The sequence below is a fragment of the Pinus tabuliformis genome, chromosome X (genome assembly GCF_031772625.1).
Source record: "Pinus tabuliformis cultivar Carrire ecotype Pingquan chromosome X, CPIR1, whole genome shotgun sequence".
In the NCBI taxonomy this organism is placed as follows: Eukaryota; Viridiplantae; Streptophyta; class Pinopsida; order Pinales; family Pinaceae; genus Pinus; species Pinus tabuliformis.
In genome coordinates, this window is record NC_142308.1 from 102,473,855 (window position 1) to 102,499,634 (window position 25,780).

At 35.6% G+C, this 25,780-nt stretch overlaps 1 protein-coding gene across 1 annotated transcript in view; it reads right to left on the bottom strand.

The window, feature by feature from the left end:
* Nucleotides 1-311: 311 nt before the first annotated feature.
* The window catches only part of LOC149138615 (transcription factor MYB123-like), a 90,471-nt gene continuing 65,002 nt past the window's right edge, over nucleotides 312-25,780 (bottom strand). The window contains exons 3-4 of the mRNA XM_089450415.1: nucleotides 19,987-20,182; nucleotides 312-509 (exon numbers count right to left, since the gene is read on the bottom strand). Of these exons, the coding sequence (XP_089306541.1) occupies nucleotides 312-509; nucleotides 19,987-20,182 (394 nt within the window). The remainder of the gene's footprint in view (nucleotides 510-19,986; nucleotides 20,183-25,780) is intronic.

The window sequence follows — 25,780 nt, forward strand, 5'->3', positions numbered from 1 at the left end:
TATCCAAAAGCAACCCATAACTAGTAATAACAAAGATGAAATTATTAAAATATCCTAAACGTAACCTATTATAATGTTGAAAAAAAAAACACACAAATAATAGCAAATACATTTATAATATATGCTTTACAACCTTATTTTAAATTATATTTTAAAATGTGAAATTTTATTTTTTCATGTCAGTTCATAAATGCTACAAAATCTCGTGATATAAATTAAAAATATGAAGATCATTTTAAACCATTGGTACTTCCATGGAAATTGAAAATTAATGATAGTTCATATATATCAGATTGTCAGTGACAACACGTTCAAAGGATTTTGCACTCACCCACCGCCAAGAAGAGGATGCATGCATTCGGATTATAAGCTCCACGCCAAACGTTTCCACGCTTGATATCAGCACGAAGATTATTCAACCACCATAATCTATAGCTCTTCCCAGAGCGCTCCAGACCTTCGATTAACTTCTTGTCTGTAAATTCAAATGAAAAGGCATTTTCTGGTACCTATGCATTCAACAGGATTGTTTATATGCCAACCAGTATCTGTAATTATCATAGATTCATCGTTTCACCTAAAGGCTATGGTGATAGAACACTCTACACTTTGACCATGTTTCTCTGTGTATAATACGTCTGTTCTCAAAGCACAAAATGCGTTGAATTTACTATGAGTTTCATTAGATATGAACACCACGTATGGTAGAACTTGAAACCTATGGTGATAGAACTCTCCACGCTCAAGTTATTAGTGAAATTTCACCATTTCTCTGTGTGTAGAACACGTCGCTTCTCTAACCACAATAATGCATTGAGTTTACTGTCAGCTTCATTAAGTATGAACACCACGTATGGTACGACAAAGCTGGACTTGTATGTTTTGACCTTGACATCTCTATTTCCGTGTGAGAGAGTACCTTGGATACTGTGAATCCGGGTTCTGGCCTGGCCCAAATAATGTTTATTCCACCTTTAATTAGGGTACCTTGGATACGGTGAATCCGGGTTCTGCCCCGGCTAATCAATGTTTATTCTATTTTTTATTCTTAATAAGTAAAAGGAGTTGTCTTTAGTGTGATTTTTTGGGTTTTTTAGTGCTGGAATCTCGCGGAAAATTTTGAGGTGAAATCTTGATTTGTGTTATTTAAACTAGTTTTTCGATTGTATATATGGATTCAACACCCTAAAAAACTCTGAGGGCACTTGAATTGTGCAAGGGTTACCCATCAAACTTGTGATTTCAATAAATTCCTGCCAGATTTTAGAGAAATTAGACTGGAAAAACCCACCGGAAAAGCTTCCAAAGAGTCACACTAAAGACATTCATAAGTAAAATGAACTTGTCATGGTCGATTTAGATCATGGTCATGAATGTTTCTTTATACAATTTTTTTGCGATGAACGACACTCGGCTACGTGGTGCAACTTTCATTTGTGATCCAGAGTGGTAAACTTTAGATTCGAGCGAAAATAATGAACACTTCTCAATGGCTCAGAGAATGGGTCATTGGTTGTGGCATAGTTACCGAATTCGGCCGTATTGCCGAAAAAAATTCGGAAATTCGACAAACGGCAATTCGAGTTCGGATTCGGTAAAATGAATTTGATATTTGAGTTCAAGATAATTAAAACGGCAATTCGAGTTCGGATTCGGTAAAATGAATTTGATATTTGAGTTCAAGATATTAGATTCTTCGCAGATTTTTAATAATAGTTACACATTGGAGCATTCTATTTACTGTTAATGGCATAAGATTAACGTTAATAAATGATAATGGTAGATGTAGTTTTATGCCATAAAAATTTTACAAGAAATGAAATATTTAGAAACTTGTAAAATTGTATAAATTATTGGAGTAAATAGAAAATTTTGTTTTTTTCAAAATGAATTTTTTTATTGAAATTTAGTAACTGATATTTTAAGTATATATTTTTAAAAAATATTTACAAATATTTAATATATTATTTCATTATTAATCTAAAATACTTGATAATATAAAATTTAGATGGTTTATTGTAATGTGGAATATTTGGAAATTCACTCTATATTAATTATCATATAATTTATGGTGTAGCAATACAAAAATTCTTAAAACTTATTATCATGCTATTTTAAATGTAAAACTAAAAACTTAATATATAATTTTATGTGCAAATCCAAATAATTTTAAAACATTTTTTTATCATTTTCAATACTATAAATTATACCTTTGAATGATTTAAAACATTGGAAAAATGATATATTTAAATATATGTAAGAGATATATTGCGGAATTTTAAAATTTGGTAGGGTATTTTTTTTTAAATAATTTGTTTTTATATTAAAAAAATTATAATGAATTGTAAATGGTAGGTTTAAAATATTACAATTAGGATGGAATTAGGGAATAATTTTTTTATGTTAAAAAAAAATTATAATAAAGTGTAAATTGTAGGTTAAGAATAATATTATAATTATGATGGAATTTGGTAAAGTGTTTTTAATAATATAAAATTTAATATTTAAAAAGAGAAATTTCTATATTATTTAATTTTATAAAAAATATTCTTAATATAAAATTTAATATTTAAATAGAAATTTCTATATTATTCAAAACATTAAAAGTATAAATTTCCAATTTAGAAAAAAAATGTAGTTACCATCTAAAATTGTTAATAAAAAGTTTAATACTTAAATAAAAATTTCTACATTACTGAAAATATTAAAAACATAATATTCAATATTAAAAAAATTGTTCTAATTTGGTAAGGATTTTTGTTAATAAAAAATTAAATATTTAAAGATTAAAAATAGAATTTTCTATATTAAAAAAATATAGTAAATAGTAAATTGCATATTAAAAAAATTACAGTTGTAAAAAACAATAAATTTTATATTAAAATATTGTAGAAAATAGTAAGTTTATACTAGTTAAAAATAATAATTTCGTATAACCAAGAATAATAATTTTTTTTTTATAAATATTTATAAAATATGTAATCTCCATTCTTTTCTATTTGAATTTCATACTTCTCTCTTTTCCCGTAGTAAAGAAATTGAAACCATGAATTAAAGTTTGAGTGTGCTTCTATCTACACTCTAAACAACTCTTTGAAAAATCTACAAAGAGACATTTAGGTTGTTTTAGTTATTAATTAATAATGTTATCATTTTTAAGCCTTATATTAAAATTTAGGATTTGATTGAGTGATTTTTTAAAAATATATTGTAAATATAGTTTTTTTTTTTAATTTTAAAAATAATTTAATTTTGCAAGATCTATATTTCCGAATTTTTTCCGTATTGTATTTTTGATAGTCGAATTTTTTCCCTGCCGAATCGAATTCGAATTCGTATTCGAATTCGAATTTGGTAACTATGGGTTGTGGTTGTCTTTCCCACTACAATTTTGACGAGAATTTGGGAGGAATTCCCTCACAAAATTTTCCAAAACATAATTTCAACGAGTACAGAAAGAGTCCAGCCTTTAGCCAAGGTGTATAACATTTTTATGTATTTTTTTTATTTACTCACATTATGAGTGGAATCATCCATAAGCCATAAAATAGTTACCTAATGATTGTATGCTAATTCTCTAGTTATTTATGGGATTCTACTAGTTTTAACTAGTTAACTAGGCTTATCCTTGAGAGATGTTGTCTATGGACTATGACACCTAATCAGTGTCATGTCTTCATGGATGTTATATATCATTGTATTATACTTCATTTTTTGATATAGAGATATACATAGGAATTGAATTCTAATCTCTTTTGCAATTTTCAGTTATTAGCTTCCAATTGTTATTTTTATTTCCACCTAGATTCTTTGCACGTATAACACAAAATTTCACATGGTATCATAGCAAGGTTAGTGGTAAAGAAAAGTACAACCATATTTGCAGGTATTGAAGATTAAAGATTAAAGAAGATGGATCAGTCTCTATAGTCTCAACAACAAATGATTCTCATGCCATCAATTGGCATGAATGGAAACCAAGTATCCTTCTTTTTCTTAGAAGTAAACAGCTCTTTAGAATCACTATGGGCAATGAATTGAAGCCTAATACAACTCTTAAGAAGGAAAAATATGTCAACAAAATGGATGAAGCATATAAACATCTCTGCTTATCCATTTATCTCGTTCTACTCTTTCACAGAGTCTACCACCACTCCCAACAAAGTGTGGACAACCCTTGATGGTGTCTTCGGAAAGGACATGATGCATGGACATGAGTTGGTGAATGAGGTCATATCTTTGAGATCAAGTAGTTTTGAAACCCTACAAGACTTCTTCACGAAGTCTAAGTCGATACTTCAAGAGTTAAAGACATGTGGTATTGGAAGGAAAGAGGAATAACTTATTCTCTTGATTATCTCCAATCTTAGATCAGAATACTCCATTTTTGTTTCTTCATTCCATGCTTGAAGATTAATTATGGGTGAAGCTTGGAAGATTCTGTTGGTGGACTCTTTTATTGAGTCTGTCATGCAAGAATATGACAAAATTATAGAAACGGGAACCCTCAAAAGTTCCAATCTGTATGCACTTACTATTAGGGGAAGCAACAAGAGCAAGTAAAAGCAGAAACAAACAAATGAGAATGATGGTAAAAGAGAACCAAATTCAATATTGAATGATGAATCTTCGAACTCAAAAATGGGAGATCAAATAAGGAAAGGAAAAAGTTCACTTACCGCAATAGAAGATTGCATTCCGAATTTGCACGCATGAACAAGCATATTGACATTATGGTACAAACACTCCAACAACACAAACTTGGTGATTTCATTCCCGATGATGCCAAAACGAAGGAGAAAGCCTTAGATGATTGAGGTAAATCTTATGCACTTGTAGTAATTTTGTCTTCTTCTGATTCGTGGATTATTGATAATGGGCATCACACCATATGGTTGTCTCACGAGATTCCTTTTCAACAATGGAAACATGATCTAGTCCTCCCATATTGATGTGAGATAATACCCATTTCCATGTACATGAAAAAGGAAGAGTAGTGGTGAGCTCCAGTATTGTAGCAATAATGCTACAACTCCTGGGGCTTCCTGTCTCTTAATTTTATCAACCCGGTAGTTCGTACAAACTTGGAAGCGACGGTGCTATATGCACAAGTACTAGCTCTTGTCGCAGCTGTCACTTGGTCAGCTGGCACAAGTCCGCTAGGGCTCAAGCCAACTTCTATAGGCTCTCAGAAGAAGCTTGATAATTGATGGACGAAAGCTATTCTCAAAGGAAAACTACTCTACTTGACAAAATGGACTGAAAGCAAATCAAAGCATGTAAACCTAGGAAACCCTAATTTAACTAGTCTAACCTCTATAATGCAAAGAATGTGAATGAAACTTCAACCAAGGCTGATGTTACCTCTAATAAGTGCAAATGCATGAATCTAAACTACTTGCATCATGAAAGACATGTTTTTGTATTTTTCCTTTAAGTGTGTGGAATGATTGTGATTTTGTGCTAACTAGGGTTTGGTTGTGCAGATGGGATGGAGAAGGAAGGAAAGCGTGGGACAGGTTAGGGAGGCTAGGAGAGGTTCCTAGGGATCCTTAGCATCCATCCATAGAGGTTCCTCACATTCAGAAGCTCGGCAACCGAGTGAGTGGCCTCCTACAGGATGTCTGCAGGGGATCCTATAGGATACTCAGAGGTTTCTACAGGAAGGCTGTGCAATTCTACAGGATGATTGGCCGTGGAGGTTTTGGGAGATGATGGAGTGTTGGAGTGGTGTGGGAGGCTAAGTGAGATGGAGATGGACCTGATGATGGCTCAGGAGCTGGAAAATCAGATGAAGGAAGAGTGTATGCAATGGTTTGATGATTGGAAGGATGGAACCAACGAAAGTTGAAGGAGATGGAGCTATGTGGGAAATGAGAGAGTTGGAGGGTAAACGAGTGAGACAGAGGTTAAATAGAACTTGAGGAGATGATGAAGGTGCCCTGCATATTGTTTACAACTGAACCAACAAGGACATGCAAGAAAACAAAAATCTAGTTATGAAACCTATGACCTAGTTACTTTACTCTAATCTGACCTAACAGCAAAGGAAATGAACAGAAGTTTATTTGCAGTGAAACCATGTGAAACAATTATGAAACTAAGTGATTATAAACCTAAACATGCATCCAAACTGATATCAAGTTCTGCAAATGAGATTCAAACACTAATGATTGCATGGTGAAGCAAAGAAAGTGTTTTTGTTGGCAGCAAGGTTACATTGGTCCCAGCTCATGATTCCACTGAAGGGGAGGTGAGATCCAAAGTACTTGGTAGCCTTTTTCTGAATATATTCCTCGTGATTAACCTATCAAGCAAATCTGAACATTAAAAACCTTTTCTAATCATCAAAAGCAACCTAAACAACAACACAATATTTAAATCTAAATAGCAGATTTTATTATGAGAATGCAGCAAAGACACATAAATATAAACAAGGGAGGTACTGGGCGCTTGAGATGGGCCCAACCCCAAGAACTACAGCCTCCCAAGAGAGATTTAGAGCTGGTGCAAAGCTGGATCCATCTTTATTAATCAAGAAATGAAAAGTTACATCAAAAACTGTCCACAAGGAGAGCTTGAGAATGAGCTGAAAGCAAAGCTAATCCATGGTCTAGAAATCGAACTACAAGCTAGCTAACTAATGGCTAAAACAAAATGACTAACTAGCTACCAAAAATGACTACCAACTAGCTAACCAAAATGAGGCCCCAAGCCTTCTTATTTATACAATTTGAGGACCCAACAGTCCTCCTAAAAGTTAGGGACTTGCCTGCCCAAGACTTGTAGTTAACAGCAGTCCAACTTGACTTGCTTGGCTGCCCTTGTGCTCATTGATTTGGTGGCCTTTGAACTCCGAGCTGATGGTGGAGAATTCGAGGTAAGGGCCCATAAATGAGGGGGACACCTTCCTACAAATCCTCTAGCTTGTTCTCCCACGAATTTGGCTGCCAAGTGCTCATTAAGACCTTCAATTTTGTCTCCAAGTTGACCAACAAGGCTACACAAAGCACCCATTAGACTTGTTGGCATAATGACTAACCAAATTCACTCTATTAACACAAATATAATCAAAAACATGCAATAAACAAATGAGAATGGTGGATTAAGTCAAATTAGAAGGTTGGATGAGCCCAAATATTTGTCCATTTTTGGGGCTCATCATCACCCCCCTACTTAAAGTGTTGCTCATCCTCTGAGCAACCAAATCTCTCCCCTTGTCCTTGATGGCCCTGGTGACTTCCTTGGCTAGCATCTCGGCTGATTTCTCCTTTGGCTTCACGCTTTTCAACTTCCTGTAGAAACTGTTCACTGGCTTCCTGTAGAAACAATCTCTATCTTCCTGTAGAAACAGTCCTCTGTCTTCCTGTAGAAACAGTGTTCACCGTTTGGGTCTGCACGGCTGAGGGTACCTTCTCCTTGACCTGTGTTGTGGTTTCCTTCATCTTCTCCTCCTTTCTGTTCTTCTCCCTCACGGCCTGCTGCTTTTCCTGTTGAATTCTCAGCCTTGTTATGAGTGTTCAAGTACATGCAATCATATGGAAGAAATGGTGGCCTTGGCATTTCCTAAAACCTGCAACGTGAGGGCACTCGTATGTTTTGTAACAAGGATGTTGGCTAAATTCACAAGATGAGCCAAGGTCATGTTTCCAAGCAACAGGAATATGATAAAGGTGTTTTCTCTGGCTTTGTTCAATAGCAATAGCTAATACATTACCCTCCACAAAAAGAGTAACAAGAAGCAATAACAGCGCAGCAATTGGTGCCATGTACATGAGAAAATTCATAGAGTGAAGCTTCTCTGCCTCAAAGGTAAGCAAGAGCCCTTGAACAACTGATTTCAATGCTCTGGCAGCAGTTGATCATGTTTTTATAAATGCAAAATATTGCTGCGAAGAAGGGAGTTGTTGCCCCAATAGCTTGATTGAAGGAGACTGGCAAATAGCGCAGAGAAATATTGCCACAAACAACCGAGAAGGAGGAAATGAAGCTCAGTGCCAATATCTCAAGAAACTGTCTCCTGAAGATGATGAACTGCATTGGTACAATCTCTAACCATGAAATTGCCAGAAAACCATAAAATGAACAGGTACACATGTGCAACATTGTGAGGAATATTGGGTATCTGCATCAAAAAACTAAGTAGGCATTTGTTAAGCAATAGCACACCACTATTGGAAGAGTACCAAGCTGCAATAATGAGAGCTGTTGTAATAGTCTGGGACGTAGGAAATGCACCATATTTTCCTTCTCCCGTTCTCGATTTAGGCATCTGCAAACTAGCTTGGATCTGTGAAATAATCCCTTTACAATCCTGGATCATTTGCATAAAATTCTGATATGATACCTTACTCTGTTTTAACAATTATGTTCATGCATGCAAAAGACCCTAACCACGTTTTTTCTTCTATTCTCTTCTTTTTTCTTTTTCTTCTTTTTTTTTTTTTTGCAGAAAGAGATCTGAAGGACATTAAGACTTCTTCAGCTATCTGGTTATGAGAGGAAGAGTTTGCTTCCACAGAGAGAGGACAGAGACCAAGTTTTCTTCTCAGGGCAAATTCAGATATGAAAATTTTAAAAGTTACATCCATAGGCGGGCTCTCACAGCTGCATATGCCTTCTTTATAAGAGATTTTTAGACCAGAAACGTGGAGAGATGCAAAAAACTGAGAAATTCCATGCAACACACAATCACACTGCTATTTTTGACTTACAGGCAAACTGGTCTCTAATTCTCCTGCTCCAAATAGTTCAATTTACCACCTTTCAAAACATATATCATGCGTGGAAGAGTGCTTCCGAGCCTACCCTTCTCGGAACTCCAAATCTGATGAGGGAAAGCTCAGGTTTCTTTGTTCCAAAACGTTGTGTCATACTTCCTGTAGAAGACCCACCCGTTTCCTGTAGAACGTGATTGCATCGGTGGGTTAAAAAAAATATGGCCGAGAAAGCTTGGTGGAGGATGACAAGTTAATAGATTGTGCAGACTTCAGTTGATGATGTGGCAAGTGCAGATGAACAACAGCCTCTGAATTTCAACTGAGCGCTCAGATTACATGCGTGATTTTTGGGGTGAGGTGGCACATACGTTTGCTAGCCCATGCAATTGTTGTGCCATCACGAACTACACTTGTCGACGGTGTGTTCTCTGCCTATGATCTCATCCACCCGTTGCACTGGAGTTCAAACAACCAACACTGTCCGTTTTTTCCTTCACGTGCATGGCTGAGCGCACGTGTCTCATTCACCCACCAAGTGCTGTTGAACTAGATGTGGGTGGCTAGTTAGCTGGCCACCGATTTTTTAATCCTAACCATCTCATTCATTCATGCAATGTTCAGATTAGATTCATGCAAACAGACGAATCGGTTTTGTCACGTACCTGAAAGTTGAATGGCTGCCATGAGCTGTTGTGGGCTGACCTTGCTGCATGCATTGATTTTATGATTGTATGATGGCTTGGCTGCTAATCTTTGATTGTGTTTTTCATGTGCAGGTGTCCTCTGGCCGGATCCAAGCTCCAGACAATTGGTTCCACGTTCAAATCTGCACATTCAAGCTGCTGTTGCTGCATCTTCCCCGAACCAGAACTTATTTTCGACATTTCTCCCAAACGGTAGATCGATTTGATCTGAAACTTGGTGAGCATGTTCCTACCATCATGATGCATCTCCCATAGCAAATTCGTGATCAATGGATGCACGGATTTCGAGAAAATTGGAAAATGGCTGAAGATTTCAGAGCTCGATTTCTCGGAAACCGTGCATTGGAATTGGCTGAAACTGCTTGGGTAGGCTGCTATCATCCATGTGCATCTCCCCATGAAACAGGTTTTGAAACGGATGCACGGTTATGGAGAAAATGCAAAAATGGATGATGGTGATGGAGGCGGATTTCTTGGAAACCGTGCATCGAAATTGCATGAAACTGCTCAGGCATGTTGTCATCAACCTTGTAAAATTCCCCATAAAACGGTTTGTCAAATGGATGCATGGTTTTCAAGTTATGGCAAAAACAAATTCTGCTCTATGTGTTTTTGCTTCAAGGCACTTTGCATTTTGGTTGCATGGCATGACAAAATGAATTTTGGCTGTGATGCAGGTGTGGAGATGATGGAGGATGAGTTGGAAGACTGCATGAGGACCTCTGAACCCTTGAGGAAGCTAGCATGTTCGCCAAACCACTTTTTGAAATGTATGCCTAGTTTCCCACAATTTCTACAGGAAGTTCCTTTAGAAGCACAATGAGAAGCAAATGAAGTGGACAAATGATGGAGAAAGGCAAGGGATGGACACACGAGTGCTTGTAGGCCTGACCAATAGACTCCCACCATCAGATTCACTTTTGAAATTGGATTTGGCTCGTCCAAAGGTTCTACAGGATGTTTCCTGTAGAAATTCAGAGCTTTCCTGTAGAAGACACAGTTTTGATGAAAGAAGCATAATAACATGAAAAAAATGATGGAAAAGGGGTGAGGAATGGAAACATGGATGTGGGTAGGCCTCATGGACATATTCCAAGCCTTCAGGTCCTCCTCGGAGATCAATTTGGCTTTCTTGTAAGCTTCCTGTAGAAGATACGAAACTTCCTGTAGAAGGCACAAAAACTCCTTTGTCTTTGATTTGAGTGCTCCTCCTGTCATGAAACGTCCTTCTTTAACCTGCAATGTCATTACTGCAACATGAAATAGAGATTAGCTTTATTTTTCTTTTTCTTTTTTTTTTTTTTTTTTTTTGAAAAACAACTAGGGCGCCTCATGGAGGTTTTCACCCTAATTTCCTGCCTTGGGCGCCTCCAAGGGAGGTTTTCACCCAAAGATCTTATTCTCTTTTCTCTTTTTTTTTTTTTCAACCCATTGACCGCCTCATGGAGGTTTTCAATCAATGAGCCAATCTAAGGCGCCTCCGAGGAGGTTTTCACCTTAGATTTCTATTTTCCTCTTTTTTCATTTTTTTTCTTTTCCTTTTTTCTTTTTTTTCTTTTTTTTTTCTTTTTTCTACCCTACCCTACTTGAAAAAACAAAATCATTTTCAAGTATAAGAATACTTCCAATGGAGCCATGTGCACATCGAGATTAGAGACAAGATGATGTGAAGGCTCGGAATGCATGCTTTGACAACTATCCAAGTTTCAGAGACAAAATGATCTGACTTTGAAAGTACAAAACATAGCTGAGGAAGAGAGTACTGCTGCAACTGAGTGACCTTCTGAAACCATATCTCAATATAGCTTTGATATCCTTGATTCTTTTGCTGATCTGGATCATTCTTCATGTCACCTTCTATCATGACCTTCTGATCTTCCTCTTTTTGTTGATCTTCCTCTTGAGTACATGGAAGATTTGATGGTAACCATGAGGGAACTCTCTCGATCTCTGATTCTGATCTCTTTTCCTCATCAAGTGCAGCCCTTGGTTCTTTGATCTCCTCTTTTGAATCTTCTTTTGTTGGATGTGATCCTTCAATGCTTTCAAGATGATCTCTTTTTTGCATTACTTTTCTTGAGCTTTGGTGAACATCATTGAGCTCACGAGGAATCATTTGCACATGTTGTGCCTCAGATTTGCAATTGGGTTGAGCTGCTCCATTGCATGGTTTTGGAAATGGAGGTACGCGTAGCTGAGTGGAGGTGTGAAATTGGGATGGAGATGGATGGCATTGTGGTTGGGTAGGCATTTTGGGTTGCCTTGGTGGAGGAGGAGGCGATGGTTGTGGATGAGCAGGTGGTGGAGGAAAATGGGCGGGATGAGAGTTGTACTGAGGTCTCCACTCCTGATAAGGTGCATTCCACTGAGGCTGGGGCTGAGCATAAGAGTGAAATGAATGAGCAACTGGTTGGGCATAATATGGATCTGTGAAGGAACAAGGAGGATATGACCAAGGAGGAGGTGTGAACCAGGAATGATGAGCAGGGGGACCCCAAGAAGGCATGAAAGTGGCTTGATAAGGGTCATAATAGGTCTCGGGTATCCCTTGCAGTTCCGGCTGGTAAGATCTAGGTCCATGTGGCCTCCTTTGGTTCATATGATAGGGTGATTCAGTGGCTCCCTTGGCTCTTTGATATGCAGCTTTGATTCTGGGCAAGGAAGGGCACTGATCTGTAGGATGGTATTCTTCACATACAAAACAGACTTCTAGGGAGTGCATTGGACATTCGTTCCTAAGATGCTTTTTAAGGCACCTAGGACAAAAAATGACCAAAATCCTCTTGGCTTCCTCTTGCTTCTTTTGGATCCGCAAGGTATCCAGTTGCATGGCAAGAAACTGCCTCATATCACTCTTGAAGTCTTTGATCTGATTTTCAAATTCATCTTTGGACAAGATGTTGCTCCCAACATCTCTACTTGTAGCCATTTGCTTCAGAGGAATGTTTTCTTCTTCTTCTCCCCTATAGGTTCTTCAGATATGTCTTGATGTCCACCCAGGGGTTCTTTCATCACAGCCATCGAAGAAGAACGTTGGCTGTGTGAAGCAGTGGGGGTGTTGTGCAATCATTTTTCTAACTTATCTCTACTCCTACAAGGCATGAAATAGATTGAACTGCAACTAACTATCTTGCGAAATTGAAATGAAAGCAGGAAAGGACTAATCTATTTTGCTCAAATCAAATTGCAAGAATGAAATGCTAGGCTACGCTTGCGAAATTGAAACACTAATCTACGCTTGCAGAAATGAAATTGCGGAATTGAAATGCTAATCTATGAAAGCAAGAAATGCTAATCTATGAAAGCAGGAAATACTAATCTATGAAAGCAGGTAATGTCTATGCTACTTTTGCAGAATGAAATGAAATAAACTACTGAGCAGAAGGTTGTAGTAGAAAATAGAAGAATAGCAACAATCACCAATACTCTGCCGCTTCCCCGGCAACGGCGCCAAAAAGATGGTGAGCTCCAGTATTGTAGCAATAATGCTACAACTCCTGGGGCTTCCTGTCTCTTAATTTTATCAACCCGGTAGTTCGTACAAACTTGGAAGCGACGGTGCTATATGCACAAGTACTAGCTCTTGTCGCAGCTGTCACTTGGTCAGCTGGCACAAGTCCGCTAGGGCTCAAGCCAACTTCTATAGGCTCTCAGAAGAAGCTTGCTAATTGATGGACGAAAGCTATTCTCAAAGGAAAACTTCTCTACTTGACAAAATGGACTGAAAGCAAATCAAAGCATGTAAACCTAGGAAACCCTAATTTAACTAGTCTAACCTCTATAATGCAAAGAATGTGAATGAAACTTCAACCAAGGCTGCTGTTACCTCTAATAAGTGCAAATGCATGAATCTAAACTACTTGCATCATGAAAGACATGTTTTTGTATTTTTCCTTTAAGTGTGTGGAATGATTGTGATTTTGTGCTAACTAGGGTTTGGTTGTGCAGATGGGATGGAGAAGGAAGGAAAGCGTGGGACAGGTTGGGGAGGCTAGGAGAGGTTCCTAGGGATCCTTAGCATCCATCCACAGAGGTTCCTCACATTTAGAAGCTCGGCAACCGAGTGAGTGGCCTCCTATAGGATGTCTGCAGGGGATCCTACAGGATACTCAGAGGTTTCTACAGGAAGGCTGTGCAATTCTACAGGATGATTGGCCATGGAGGTTTTGGGAGATGATGGAGTGTTGGAGTGGTGTGGGAGGCTAAGTGAGATGGAGATGGACCTGATGATGGCTCAGGAGCTGGAAAATCAGATGAAGGAAGAGTGTATGCAATGGTTTGATGATTGGAAGGATGGAACCAACGAAAGTTGAAGGAGATGGAGCTATGTGGGAAATGAGAGAGTTGGAGGGTAAACGAGTGAGGCAGAGGTTAAATAGAACTTGAGGAGATGATGAAGGTGCCCTGCATATTGTTTACAACTGAACCAACAAGGACATGCAAGAAAACAAAGATCTAGTTATGAAACCTGTGACCTAGTTACTTTACTCTAATCTGACCTAACAGCAAAGGAAATGAACAGAAGTTTATTTGCAGTGAAACCATGTGAAACAATTATGAAACTAAGTGATTATAAACCTAAACATGCATCCAAACTGATATCAAGTTCTGCAAATGAGATTCAAACACTAATGATTGCATGGTGAAGCAAAGAAAGTGTTTTTGTTGGCAGCAAGGTTACATTGGTCCCAGCTCATGATTCCACTGAAGGGGAGGTGAGATCCAAAGTACTTGGTAGCCTTTTTCTGAATATATTCCCTGTGATTAACCTATCAAGCAAATCTGAACATTAAAAGCCTTTTCTAATCATCAAAAGCAACCTAAACAACAACACAATATTTAAATCTAAATAGCAGATTTTATTATGAGAATGCAGCAAAGACACATAAATATAAACAAGGGAGGTACTGGGCGCTTGAGATGGGCCCAACCCCAAGAACTACAGCCTCCCAAGAGAGATTTAGAGCTGGTGCAAAGCTGGATCCATATTTATTAATCAAGAAATGAAAAGTTACATCAAAAACTGTCCACAAGGAGAGCTTGAGAATGAGCTGAAAGCAAAGCTAATCCATGGTCTAGAAATCGAACTACAAGCTAGCTAACTAATGGCTAAAACAAAATGACTAACTAGCTACAAAAAATGACTACCAACTAGCTAACCAAAATGAGGCCCCAAGCCTTCTTATTTATACAATTTGAGGACCCAACAGTCCTCCTAAAAGTTAGGGACTTGCCTGCCCAAGACTTGTAGTTAACAGCAGTCCAACTTGACTTGCTTGGCTGCCCTTGTGCTCATTGATTTGGTGGCCTTTGAACTCCGAGCTGATGGTGGAGAATTCGAGGTAAGGGCCCATAAATGAGGGGGACACCTTCCTACAAATCCTCTAGCTTGTTCACCCACGAATTTGGTTGCCAAGTGCTCATTAAGACCTTCAATTTTGTCTCCAAGTTGACCAACAAGGCTACACAAAGCACCCATTAGACTTGTTGGCATAATGACTAACCAAATTCACTCTATTAACACAAATATAATCAAAAACATGCAATAAACAAATGAGAATGGTGGATTAAGTCAAATTAGAAGGTTGGATGAGCCCAAATATTTGTCCATTTTTGGGGCTCATCAAGTAGATATAGACAATGGTTGATTTTTGAACATATTGCATGTCTCACAACTATCCATTAATGTACTATTAGACTACTTGATAGTGTATTATGGAAGAGGAAAGTTGGTGGAATTTACATCTGAGATTGTTACCATCTTTGAGATGACAAATAACTCTAAATATGTTGTAGGTAAATAAAATCATTCTACGAGGTTCAATTCTTTTTTCAAAATTTTCTTATGAATCTTCTTGGATTAGTTTATTGATGAATGCAAACCAAGAGAGTGAATTGTGGCACAAATATTCGGTAATTTGAATTACAAGTACCTCCAACAACTCAATAGAGAAGGAATGGTTTCAAGGCTTCCCGACATTCATTTTTTTGAAGGATTTTGTCTTGGATACATTATGGGTAAGCATTTATAGGAGGAGTGCATGTCCATTGAATATTCAGATGGATTGAAAGGGTACATGTTGCTAGATCTTGAAATAGAACAACTCTTTATTGAGAGCAGTGTAAATTTTCAAGAACATCTTATACATGCAGCTCTAGAGGAACCTATTGCACAACCTTTGCCACTTCCAGATGCCATTCTTCAAGATGATGATTCTTCATGCACTTCAAATCGGAATTCCAAACCTAATGAGCAGGTAATAGAAGATTCATATTTCCCACCACTTTCTTCATAGAATTGGTGTGTCATGAGTAATCTCTTAGATTATCTTGCCATAAGGCATTACGTGGAAGAAGTTATGTATTCACTTATGGCTATGGAACCATGCATCCTCATGCATTGCTACATGGTATTAGATTTTGATCCTAAATATTATGAAGACGTTAAAGACAATTCCAACTGGGAAGAAACGATTAATGGAACAGAACTCGCTCATTTCGAACCACACATGGTATTTAGTTTTACCTCAACTAGGTTGAAAGATTTTCCATTGTAAATGGTTCTACATAACCAAAAGTGCAGCAAATGGAATCATCAACAAACATAAATCTAGGTTGGTATCCAAAGGTTTTTCGAAGTTCCATGGGATTGATTACAATGAGACATTTGCAATGGTGGAAAAAATCGACTCCATTAGGATGCCTCTTGCTATTACAATAAAAAAGAAGTGAGAGGATCACCACACAGATGTGAAGAATTCATTTCTTCATGAAAATCTTAATGAAGAGGTATATGTGGAGCAATAGAATGATATGTTCAGGACTCATCATTAGTCTACATACTAAAGCGATATTTGTATGGCCTCAAATGTGAAACTCATGTGTGGTATGAAAAGATGGACTCATGCCTTCTCTCATAAGGTTTCCAACACTCTAATTCCGATCCAAATGATTATATGTTGAGGCAATATGACTCATTAATGTTTATACTATCGTATGTAGATGACTTACTTATCACCGTTTGTTCATCCTCAATAATTATTATTGTCAAGTATTCTCTACATGAAAAGTTCTCGATGACTGACATGGGGCTTCTCAACCACTTTCTTTGTCTTGATATTAGTGAACGTAATTCAAGAATAGCATTAGCTAGTCAAAGTATGCATGGGATCTACTTGCTAGATTCAAGATGATTGACTACAAGTCAACAGACCCACCTTCCTTATCCAAAAATAAGCTAGAAAATGGAAGTAAAAACAATTGGTAGATTGTACATTTTACATGCAATTGGTGGGTAGTCTTTTGTACCTCAATCCCTCATGGCCAAACATCCCCTATGCCATTGTAGTATCTAAGTATATGCTGGAGTTGCATTAGCCCCATTGGAAATAATCCAAGAGGATTCTCTGAGTATGTTAAGGGGACGACATATTGCGGTATCTAGTATGTAGTAGGATGCTCATTAGATATCAATGGGTACATATATTCATATTGGTTAGACGATGGAACAGATCACAAGTCCACTTTAGTCTATTTTTTAGCCTTAGATCAGGGCTTATCTATTGGTCAAGTAAAAAGGAATCAACAACTACTTTATTTGTGTGGAAGCAAGGGTGCAGCGAATGCAACCACATACGCTATCTAGTTGCAACACTCTCGTAGAGTTTGGCATACAATTCCATCGCCCAATGGTCATCTAATGTGATAGCAAAAGTAGTTTAAATTTTTGCAGAGATACATTCCAGTAATAGCGTACCAAAAACATCAAAGTTCACATGCACTTAATTTGGGGCTTGATCCATGATGGTATCATTGATCTGCAATATTATTCCTGCATCAAAAAAATTACAGATACTTCACCAAGACCTCCATAAAACAATTATTTGCAACATTGTGTGATCTTCTTGGTGTGAAGTAAACAATAAGTACCTAACATTTGTCTCAGTAGCATTTGAGGGGGCTTTTGTTCCCACTAGGTTTTCCCACTTTCCTCTTATTATTTTCCTATTAGGTTCCATTTTATATTGGGTACCTAATGTGGCTACATATTTTTGAGACCCAATTTATTTAATTTTTTTACTTTAGTTGAGCTTCAAGTGGGGTATTGGTGTATAACATCACTATCTATTTTCCCTATTTAGTCATATTTTGAGTAGAGTCATGTATGAGCCATGAAGTAGTTAACTGATAATTGCTTGATGATTCTATAGTTAACTAGGTCTAGCTATTAGTTGAATTCAGTACAATCCTACTTATCCATGTTGATTCTCTAGTTATCTCTTTGATTTTACTAGTTCAGTTCACTAGTTAACTAGTTTAGCTAACTAGTTAACTAGGCATATACTTGACAGATGTTATCCATGCACTATGACACCCAACCAAGTTGCATGTCCTCATCGATGCTATATATCGTTGTATTTATACTTCATTTTTTATATAAATATATAGATATAAATTGACTTCTAATATATTTTGGAATCTTTAGTTATTAGCTTGCAATTGTTACTTTTATTTCCATCTAGATTCTTTGTGGGAGTAATACAAAATTTCATGCAATGGTTACCCTATTAACCATCTTTAAAATTAAGGAAATTTTCAAAAGGGCGAGGTCCCTAAATCCTCTATTATAATTCAATATTTTATTTTTATCTTGTTTGATTATATTTCCTACTGCATTTTTTACACAAATTTTTGAGGAGTATGTTTGTGAAAATTGCGAAATCATAATTTCACCCACTAAAGAAAGAACTCATTTAATCAAATCTTTTAGAAAATAGTTACTCCATTAACCATATTTCAAATTAAGAAAAAATTTCATAATGTAAGGGACCCTAAATCATGTACTGTATTTCATTCTTCTATTTTAATCTCACTTCATTATATTTTTGGTTCAAGTTCCATCCATCACATTTTCAAACTTTCAATCATTAAGAATATTAAACCTTATTTATTTTTTTACAAAAAATATTTGCCTATTTCGATTAGTTAAAATATAAATTAGATTCTATGATAGGATCAATGATTTATCAAATTTAGTTAACAAATTAACTATATTCTATGATAGGATCAAGATTTTCCCACATTTCCCTTTGATGCGGAAAATATTACATCGGTCAAACTGGGTACACATAGTTGACACCAACCGCAACGACATAACCAAATTTTCTATTATTGTACAATATTCTGACTCTAAGACTAAATTTACTTCCATTAAACTAAAATATTTTCCTCCAAATAAAAAAGCACCAAGATAACTTTAAAGAGAATATGGAAGTAGACTTAGTCACTCTTCATTGTCACTCATTTATCACCTTAACCACTAACCATGGCCTTATTGATCCTTTCATCATCCCTTTTCATTCATCACCTTCACCATTAATCATGGCCTTGTTCATCCTTTCCCCTCTTTCTCTTAGTATTTGATCCTTATTCAATATGCTTAATCTTATTTTTTATTTCATTGCCATTATTTATTAATCCTACTTATGTAATACTCAATCAATTGAGTTCCCCGCCCCCTCCTTTGTTTATTTATTAATTTTAATTCTATCTTACAATTATATATTTACAATTTATTCATTAAATGAAATCTTAACACTTTCATAATCTATATAAATAATATGAAAACTTTTATTTTGACACCTCTCCTCCCCCCACCCTTTTCTCCTTTTCTTTACTTAGATATTCACTCTAATTCTTATTTTACGAGAATTTTTTATTTTATTTATTTATTAAAAAAAATTAGTATTATAACTTTATTTTCTTTATATTCTTTCATCATAATAATATTTTTTCTCTTATTTAAAAGGTATGTAATTAATTATATTAATTTGTATTTTGTTTCAAACATATAATTTATTATTATTTTGTATACCAGTTCAAATGTTTGACCACTTTAATAATCCCCCTCTTGCCTGCCTTTGCCTGCCTTTGTTTTTTTTCTAATGGCTAACCCCATGGTCACCTTTAGCATTGGCTTTAAATTCCTCTCTTCTCTAACTCATTTCATTCCTTTAGTTTTCTTGCCTGCCTTTGCCTGCCTTTGTTTTTTTTTCTAATGGCTAACCCCATGGTCACCTTTAGCATTGGCTTTAAATTCCTCTCTTCTCTAACTCATTTCATTCCTTTAGTTTTATTTGTCTTTGACAATGGGTAGGGTGTCTAGGCGATATGTTGGATGTTTGAAACTAACCTACAAAATTCACTCCAAAAAACTATCAACAATATTTCATCTTTCATATGTTCATTTCTCTTTTAAATATATTTTTTTTATTTGTTCATATTTTCTTAACTAGTGTAGTTGTATAAATTAAATGACTAGTAAATGCCTATAGGCATCAATCCATGATAAACATCAATGAGTTAAACATATATATATTTTAAAAAACATGTAATAATATTATTAGCCATGGAGATTCACCATCATTGTACCATGAAACTTAATTTGTAAATAGCTTTTGTTACAATATCATGGTTTATCAATACCATATGGAGAGTATGATAAATGTTGATATGACATTTTCTTTAATCAATTAAGAAATCATTAAAAAAATATAACTAACTTTTGTAACCAAATCTTGATGCCGTCTAACTGTTGTTTGTCGATAATTAATTTCAAATGTCGTTTTGTTTGAAACTTTCCCTACGCTTTCATCGTTCATGATTCCATCCGCAAGCATTTTGCATATACGAGTGTTCCAATAATTCTTGATCTCATGACCAGTTCGCCCTGATAATCGTCCTGCTATTAGTGACCAACTGAGAAAACATGAAAGAAAATTACTGTTAAAATGAATAAATATGTTTGTTACTTCTAATGTTTGCAGCATGAAGTTTAGATGGAAGCACTCTACATAAGGTACGAAGAAAATATTGTATATATAAACGTATTCATCTCAGATTTATTGCACCGAGAAGCATGTTATTATGCAACTCTATTATATTCTTAAATGTTATATCTTCATTTTTTTTTTGGGTGAATCCTCAAAAATGATAAAATATGCACATTCTCATCCATCCATATAAATAATTTGCACTAGTTGATTGAGATATGATATAATAAGTAAAAACTCAACACACCTCATAAATATAAAATGAATACAAATTCATTTTTATCCAAATATAATATTAAAATGTCACTATCTTCAATTCACTTCAGGTGTATGCTTTCACTTTATCAGTGAAGCATCCAAAAGATAACCATCATTAAAAATATCAACATCTTCCACCCATTTCATTTGTATGTGTACTCTTATGAGTGAAGCATTCAAAAGATAACAATCATTATTTCGTTGAGATGCATCTTCAAAATTATAGTACTGCAAGTTTGAAGGTATCCTTACGTGTCAAAACAAAAAAAAAGCATTGCCCTACACATTTTTGAAACTTTCTAATTACAACTACTATAACTGTCGACAGAACATATCATTTTCCGAAACTCCAGCATCTAGAGCATAGGAACATCGTGGCTAAGGACGCCGTGGTCGAGTTAAATTGCCTGAATCTGTTTTTGGATCAATATGGCATTTAACTGTGTAAGTGGTTACACAAAATTGGAAATGAGAATCAGAGAATGATAAATTAACAGATAGGTTAAGATGATAGGTTAATTGGATAGTTAAGATTTACGGTTGTGACATCCATTACCTGCACTGTATTCTGAAGTATTTACAAAGACGTTAATTGTGAAGTGTTTACCAGGATGATTTGTGTGTGAATAGAATAATACAGAAGTATTTACAAGGATAATTTATGTGCGAATAGAATTCAATGAAGAATAGAATTTAATAAAAAAGTTGGTTTTGGAATTTTTTTATGCAGCAGGTTTTGGAATATTTTGGAAATTTGATAAATATGAGTGAAATCGATTTGTTTAATTTTTTTCATATTTTGAAAAGTTGATAAATATGAATGAAATCAATTTTATTTAATTTTGTTCAAATTTAATTAAATTTTTAAATATTTCAAAATTTGCAATCTAATTATACTCAAATTGTTATGAATAATATATTCAATTCCAATTAACGTTCATAGTCTTATCATTTTCATTGGTTAACATGAGGGGGACAAGAAAAACGATGTTTCCCTCTCTCTCATGTTGCTATAAATTTTTAAGCCTTGTGATTCTCAATGCCTCATTTCTTCTTCTCTATAGGCGCAAGCAGAATTATAGAAGCTAGAAGGTATTTGACTATAGGTGTCAAAAAGTTAGGGTAGAACATTTGGTCTCTTTTTGGGTCTAATCTCCATCCAACTGAGTGAAAATTTCATGAGAGATGAGCATGTGAGTGAAAAACACACCACACAATTCTATGAAGATTCCAATCTCCATTCAACTGTGCTCAAATTTTATGAGAGATGGTCATGTCGGTGAAAAACAAACCACACAATTCCATGATGGGTGATTGTGATCATGTCAAGTAAAAACCGACAACAAAATCCCTTAATTGTATTGGAGTAAGCAATCCCACTAATGCCATTAGGTATCCAAAGAAAATCAAGGGAGCATAGTTTTTCCATCCATGTTATTTATTGAAATGGTGAAGTGCTTTCTTCTAGTTAAGAAGAAGAGAGATCCATAATGAGAAAGTTAGCTTTTACTATCCCTTGATCTTGTATTTTTATCACATAAGAGATTGCTTCGTCTAAGTTTAATCAAAGAAAAGGTCCAAGGTACAATATACCACTTTTCCTCTGTTGTTTCACTTAGAAAAATGAGAGAGTGAGCATTTTTCACACAAGAAATAGAAATCACATTGTATTTCATAGACAAGTACAGGCTACATACAGGTTATAGATTACAAATTTCTAGCAATGTATATCCTAGAAAAGTGGAACTAATTAGCTAAAGACAGTAACCTAGAATCTCATAATCACAACTTGTAACACACCTACAAGAATTAATTCTAATCCCCTCCCTTAATGCGTACATTACAAATATAAAAAAAACAAATTACAATATTGAAACTACAACATTGATGAATGTTTGATCTGGTCATCATTAGCACTTTCACCCACTTTCTAATCTCATAGAAAACATTCTTTCTTCACCATCAACTTCGAGCTACCACTTGACCCATTTAAAATATAACTACTTCTGACCATCATTGACATACTTGTAGAAATGACAATATTGACCTACTCAGCTTGTCAGAGCTTCTGCCAAAAAGGTTGTGAAGTAACTGATTCATTCTAGGGATAACATCTGTCTATTGGATACTTAGATTTTAGCTATCCATCGATGTATTTAGAAGTCAATCATACAACTTGACCTCTTAAACACACAAACATAAGAACTAATGTTCCTAAAACTAGGGCTTCTAGCTTATATCAAGGTCCATGATGTAGGTGGATATTGATGCCAACCCAGCTACTCCCCCTGGACCTTCAGCTAGTTTCATCATTTTCCTTTATTATAGCACAATTTACTATTTTTAGCAATTTTCCAGGTCGTGAAATTCCAGAGTTGTTTTGACCCCCTAAACGAAATTTTTTGATGTCTGCAGTAGGATTATAGCCATATGTAGGGGTCTACCACAAATATTATAGTACTCAAAGAGACCTTTCTAAAAAGGTATCATAGGCGCAAAATGGAGATCATATGACCAAGTTACAACCCTCGGAAGTTGGTTGTCCAACTAACCCCAATGGGGCCCACAAACTCTTGCCATCCAATCTCCTAGGGTTAGGGTTTTAGTTATTAAGGCTTTCCTTTGTTTTTCAATAATAGAAAGGCCCTTGAGCCTCATTGTAACACAATTCAGAGGCATATATATATGACTTCTTTTCTCAAAGATAAGTTATCATTGCCCAAGCTCGTTTATTTCCATTATGTATGTAAACATATTTCATTTTTTTGATATTAAATGTCAGACAAGATTATTACGATGAATCTTTCCAATCCTTCTTAATTTATATGGTGCAATTGTTCTTTGAATGGAACTCTTGAGCACATATCCACACAATCTTGTAAATCATTTTAATTCCATATTTTTTCTCAACATCTTCCACTTAATTCTACTAATAGTTATATTATCTATGTTGTATTTTAGAAACTCTCTAGGTTTCACAACATTTTTGTAAGTTTTGTCCATTTTGTGGCTTACTTCTTATTGTTCCTTAGTCATAGACATGCAATATTACTCTTACATTCAAATCAATAACTTTTTATTTTAACTGTAACATTCCCACCACCTTTTATTCCCTTAGTTCTTTCTTATTTCTAAACCATCCAATCAAAATCCAATTCTTAAGAGACCTTTCTAAACATGCTACGTACAAAGAGGTAGTGAGAGACTACATGTACCCATAATGTTTTATAAGTACTCTCGAAGATTATTTAGCATAACATATGAGTACTACATATTTTAATAACAAGATTACCCCCTTAAGTATTTTCCTACTTTCCTCCTAGACAGAATGTAGTACATATCTAATATAAGGCATCTATACATATCAATCCTACAAGTTATGCACTAGAAGTAGTTTTGTGCAAGTTAAAAATATTTTACAATATTAATAGTATGACAAAGTGTTATCTTTATAGACTAAGTTTCATGGCATGCACAACATCGACCACTCCATTAGCATATAGTGCATCATACAATACTAATAGATAGCCAACATATAGGTAATTTCATACTTGTTAGGTATAATTTCATATGTAATCATTCTAGTGTATGTCTAAACATATATATTTTTTGTTACTAACTCTTTAACAGAGTAAGATAGGTAACTATATAGTTTTAATTTTACATATCTATACATGTATGTAGTGTTCTTCTTGGTTCCATAAATTTTTATCTTCTTCGTCTACTCAATATGCAAACTTTCATAGAGTATGGTTCACTTAGTTATAACATGTGTTAATACTCAGTTGATTTGTCAAAAAATTGCTTGCACTCCTTGTTTCCATATAGGTAGGGGTATACCAGAAACAATCGGTTAGTATTTTTACCAACTTAATCCATTTAATAAATTCATACTAATTTCTCACTCTACAACACTCTTTCCATTTTAATGAAATTTATCAGGTAGACACAAAAAAATACACATTTACTTATCTTTTCCCTTTGTTGTGTAACATAAATTCTTACTTTATTCAATAATAATTGTATTTGGTATTTATATTTGGTTTTTCAGTCAAACCCTTGATTGTGGAGGCTTTGTGCATAGAGTAGGGAGCGCTGCGCATACAGACATAACGCTGCACATAGAGCCTGTCTGCCAGTGCATTTTTGCACGGCGCTGCGCATACAACCAGAGCGCTGCACACCTGTACAAGGCGCTGCGCATAGGGCCAGCAAACACGAAGACTGCCCTAACAACCATTTAAATCGCTCTTTTGCTACCCAGAGCCTCTAAGCAAGTAAGTACACTGCTTGAACCATCCTCCCAACACTCATTTCACAACTTTGAAGTTTGTTTGCTATTTAAATTTCCAAACCCTAGGTTGTCTGAAAACCCTCCCTGCTTATCATATCCCTTATTCCCACATTCTGTTGTCAAATCCCACCACCTATCCCCTATACCCTAATCCCCTAAACAAAATCCCTACACCTATCCCCTATACCCTAATCCCCCAAAAAAAATCCTCAAACCCCTATTTACTAAATAGTCCCTACCAAAAAATACCCTCCGTCTCACTCTCACATCATACATATCTCATCCTACATCGCACAAACTCCTATTCCCTTCCCCTATCCCTATTCACCATAACTCACTTCTTGATTACCTTCTCTAGGGTTTCTAAAGTTTCAAATTCAAAAGACATGGATAAAGAGGATAGAGATTATGAGGAGGAGGAAAACAGTGGTAGTGAAAGCATGGGAGATGAACCTCGACATCAAAGAAGACCACATAAGGGAGGCAGAATTATGATAGAGGAACCATCAAACATCAGAGAGTTACAAGATTCTCATATAATTGTCTCTTTTTTTAGGCATCTAGGGTGTTATGAGTTTTGTGAGCAGGTACAAAGAGTTCAACATCATCCTGAGCTGACCAGGCTTTTTGTAGCCAATCTGTGTGATAACAAGGTAACTCTTGTCGGGGTGACATTTACAGTTTCATCCTCCATCATTTTTGATGCCACAAGGATTCTGAATGTGGGGTAAAAATGGTATAAAGCACAAGATTTGGATGAGCGCTACTATGAGCCATACATTAAACCCAGGTACAGGAATGAAAAGAAGAGGACCTTTCCTTTCAGGTTCCTTGACGACAAGTATGCCCCTATGATGAGGATCATTATGAAGTATTTTACATGCATGGGCAGATTTTCCAAATTGTACACCTATCATATTAGGCTTCTTATGCACTTCGCAAGAGTGAAAATGATGAACATGCCATATTTCT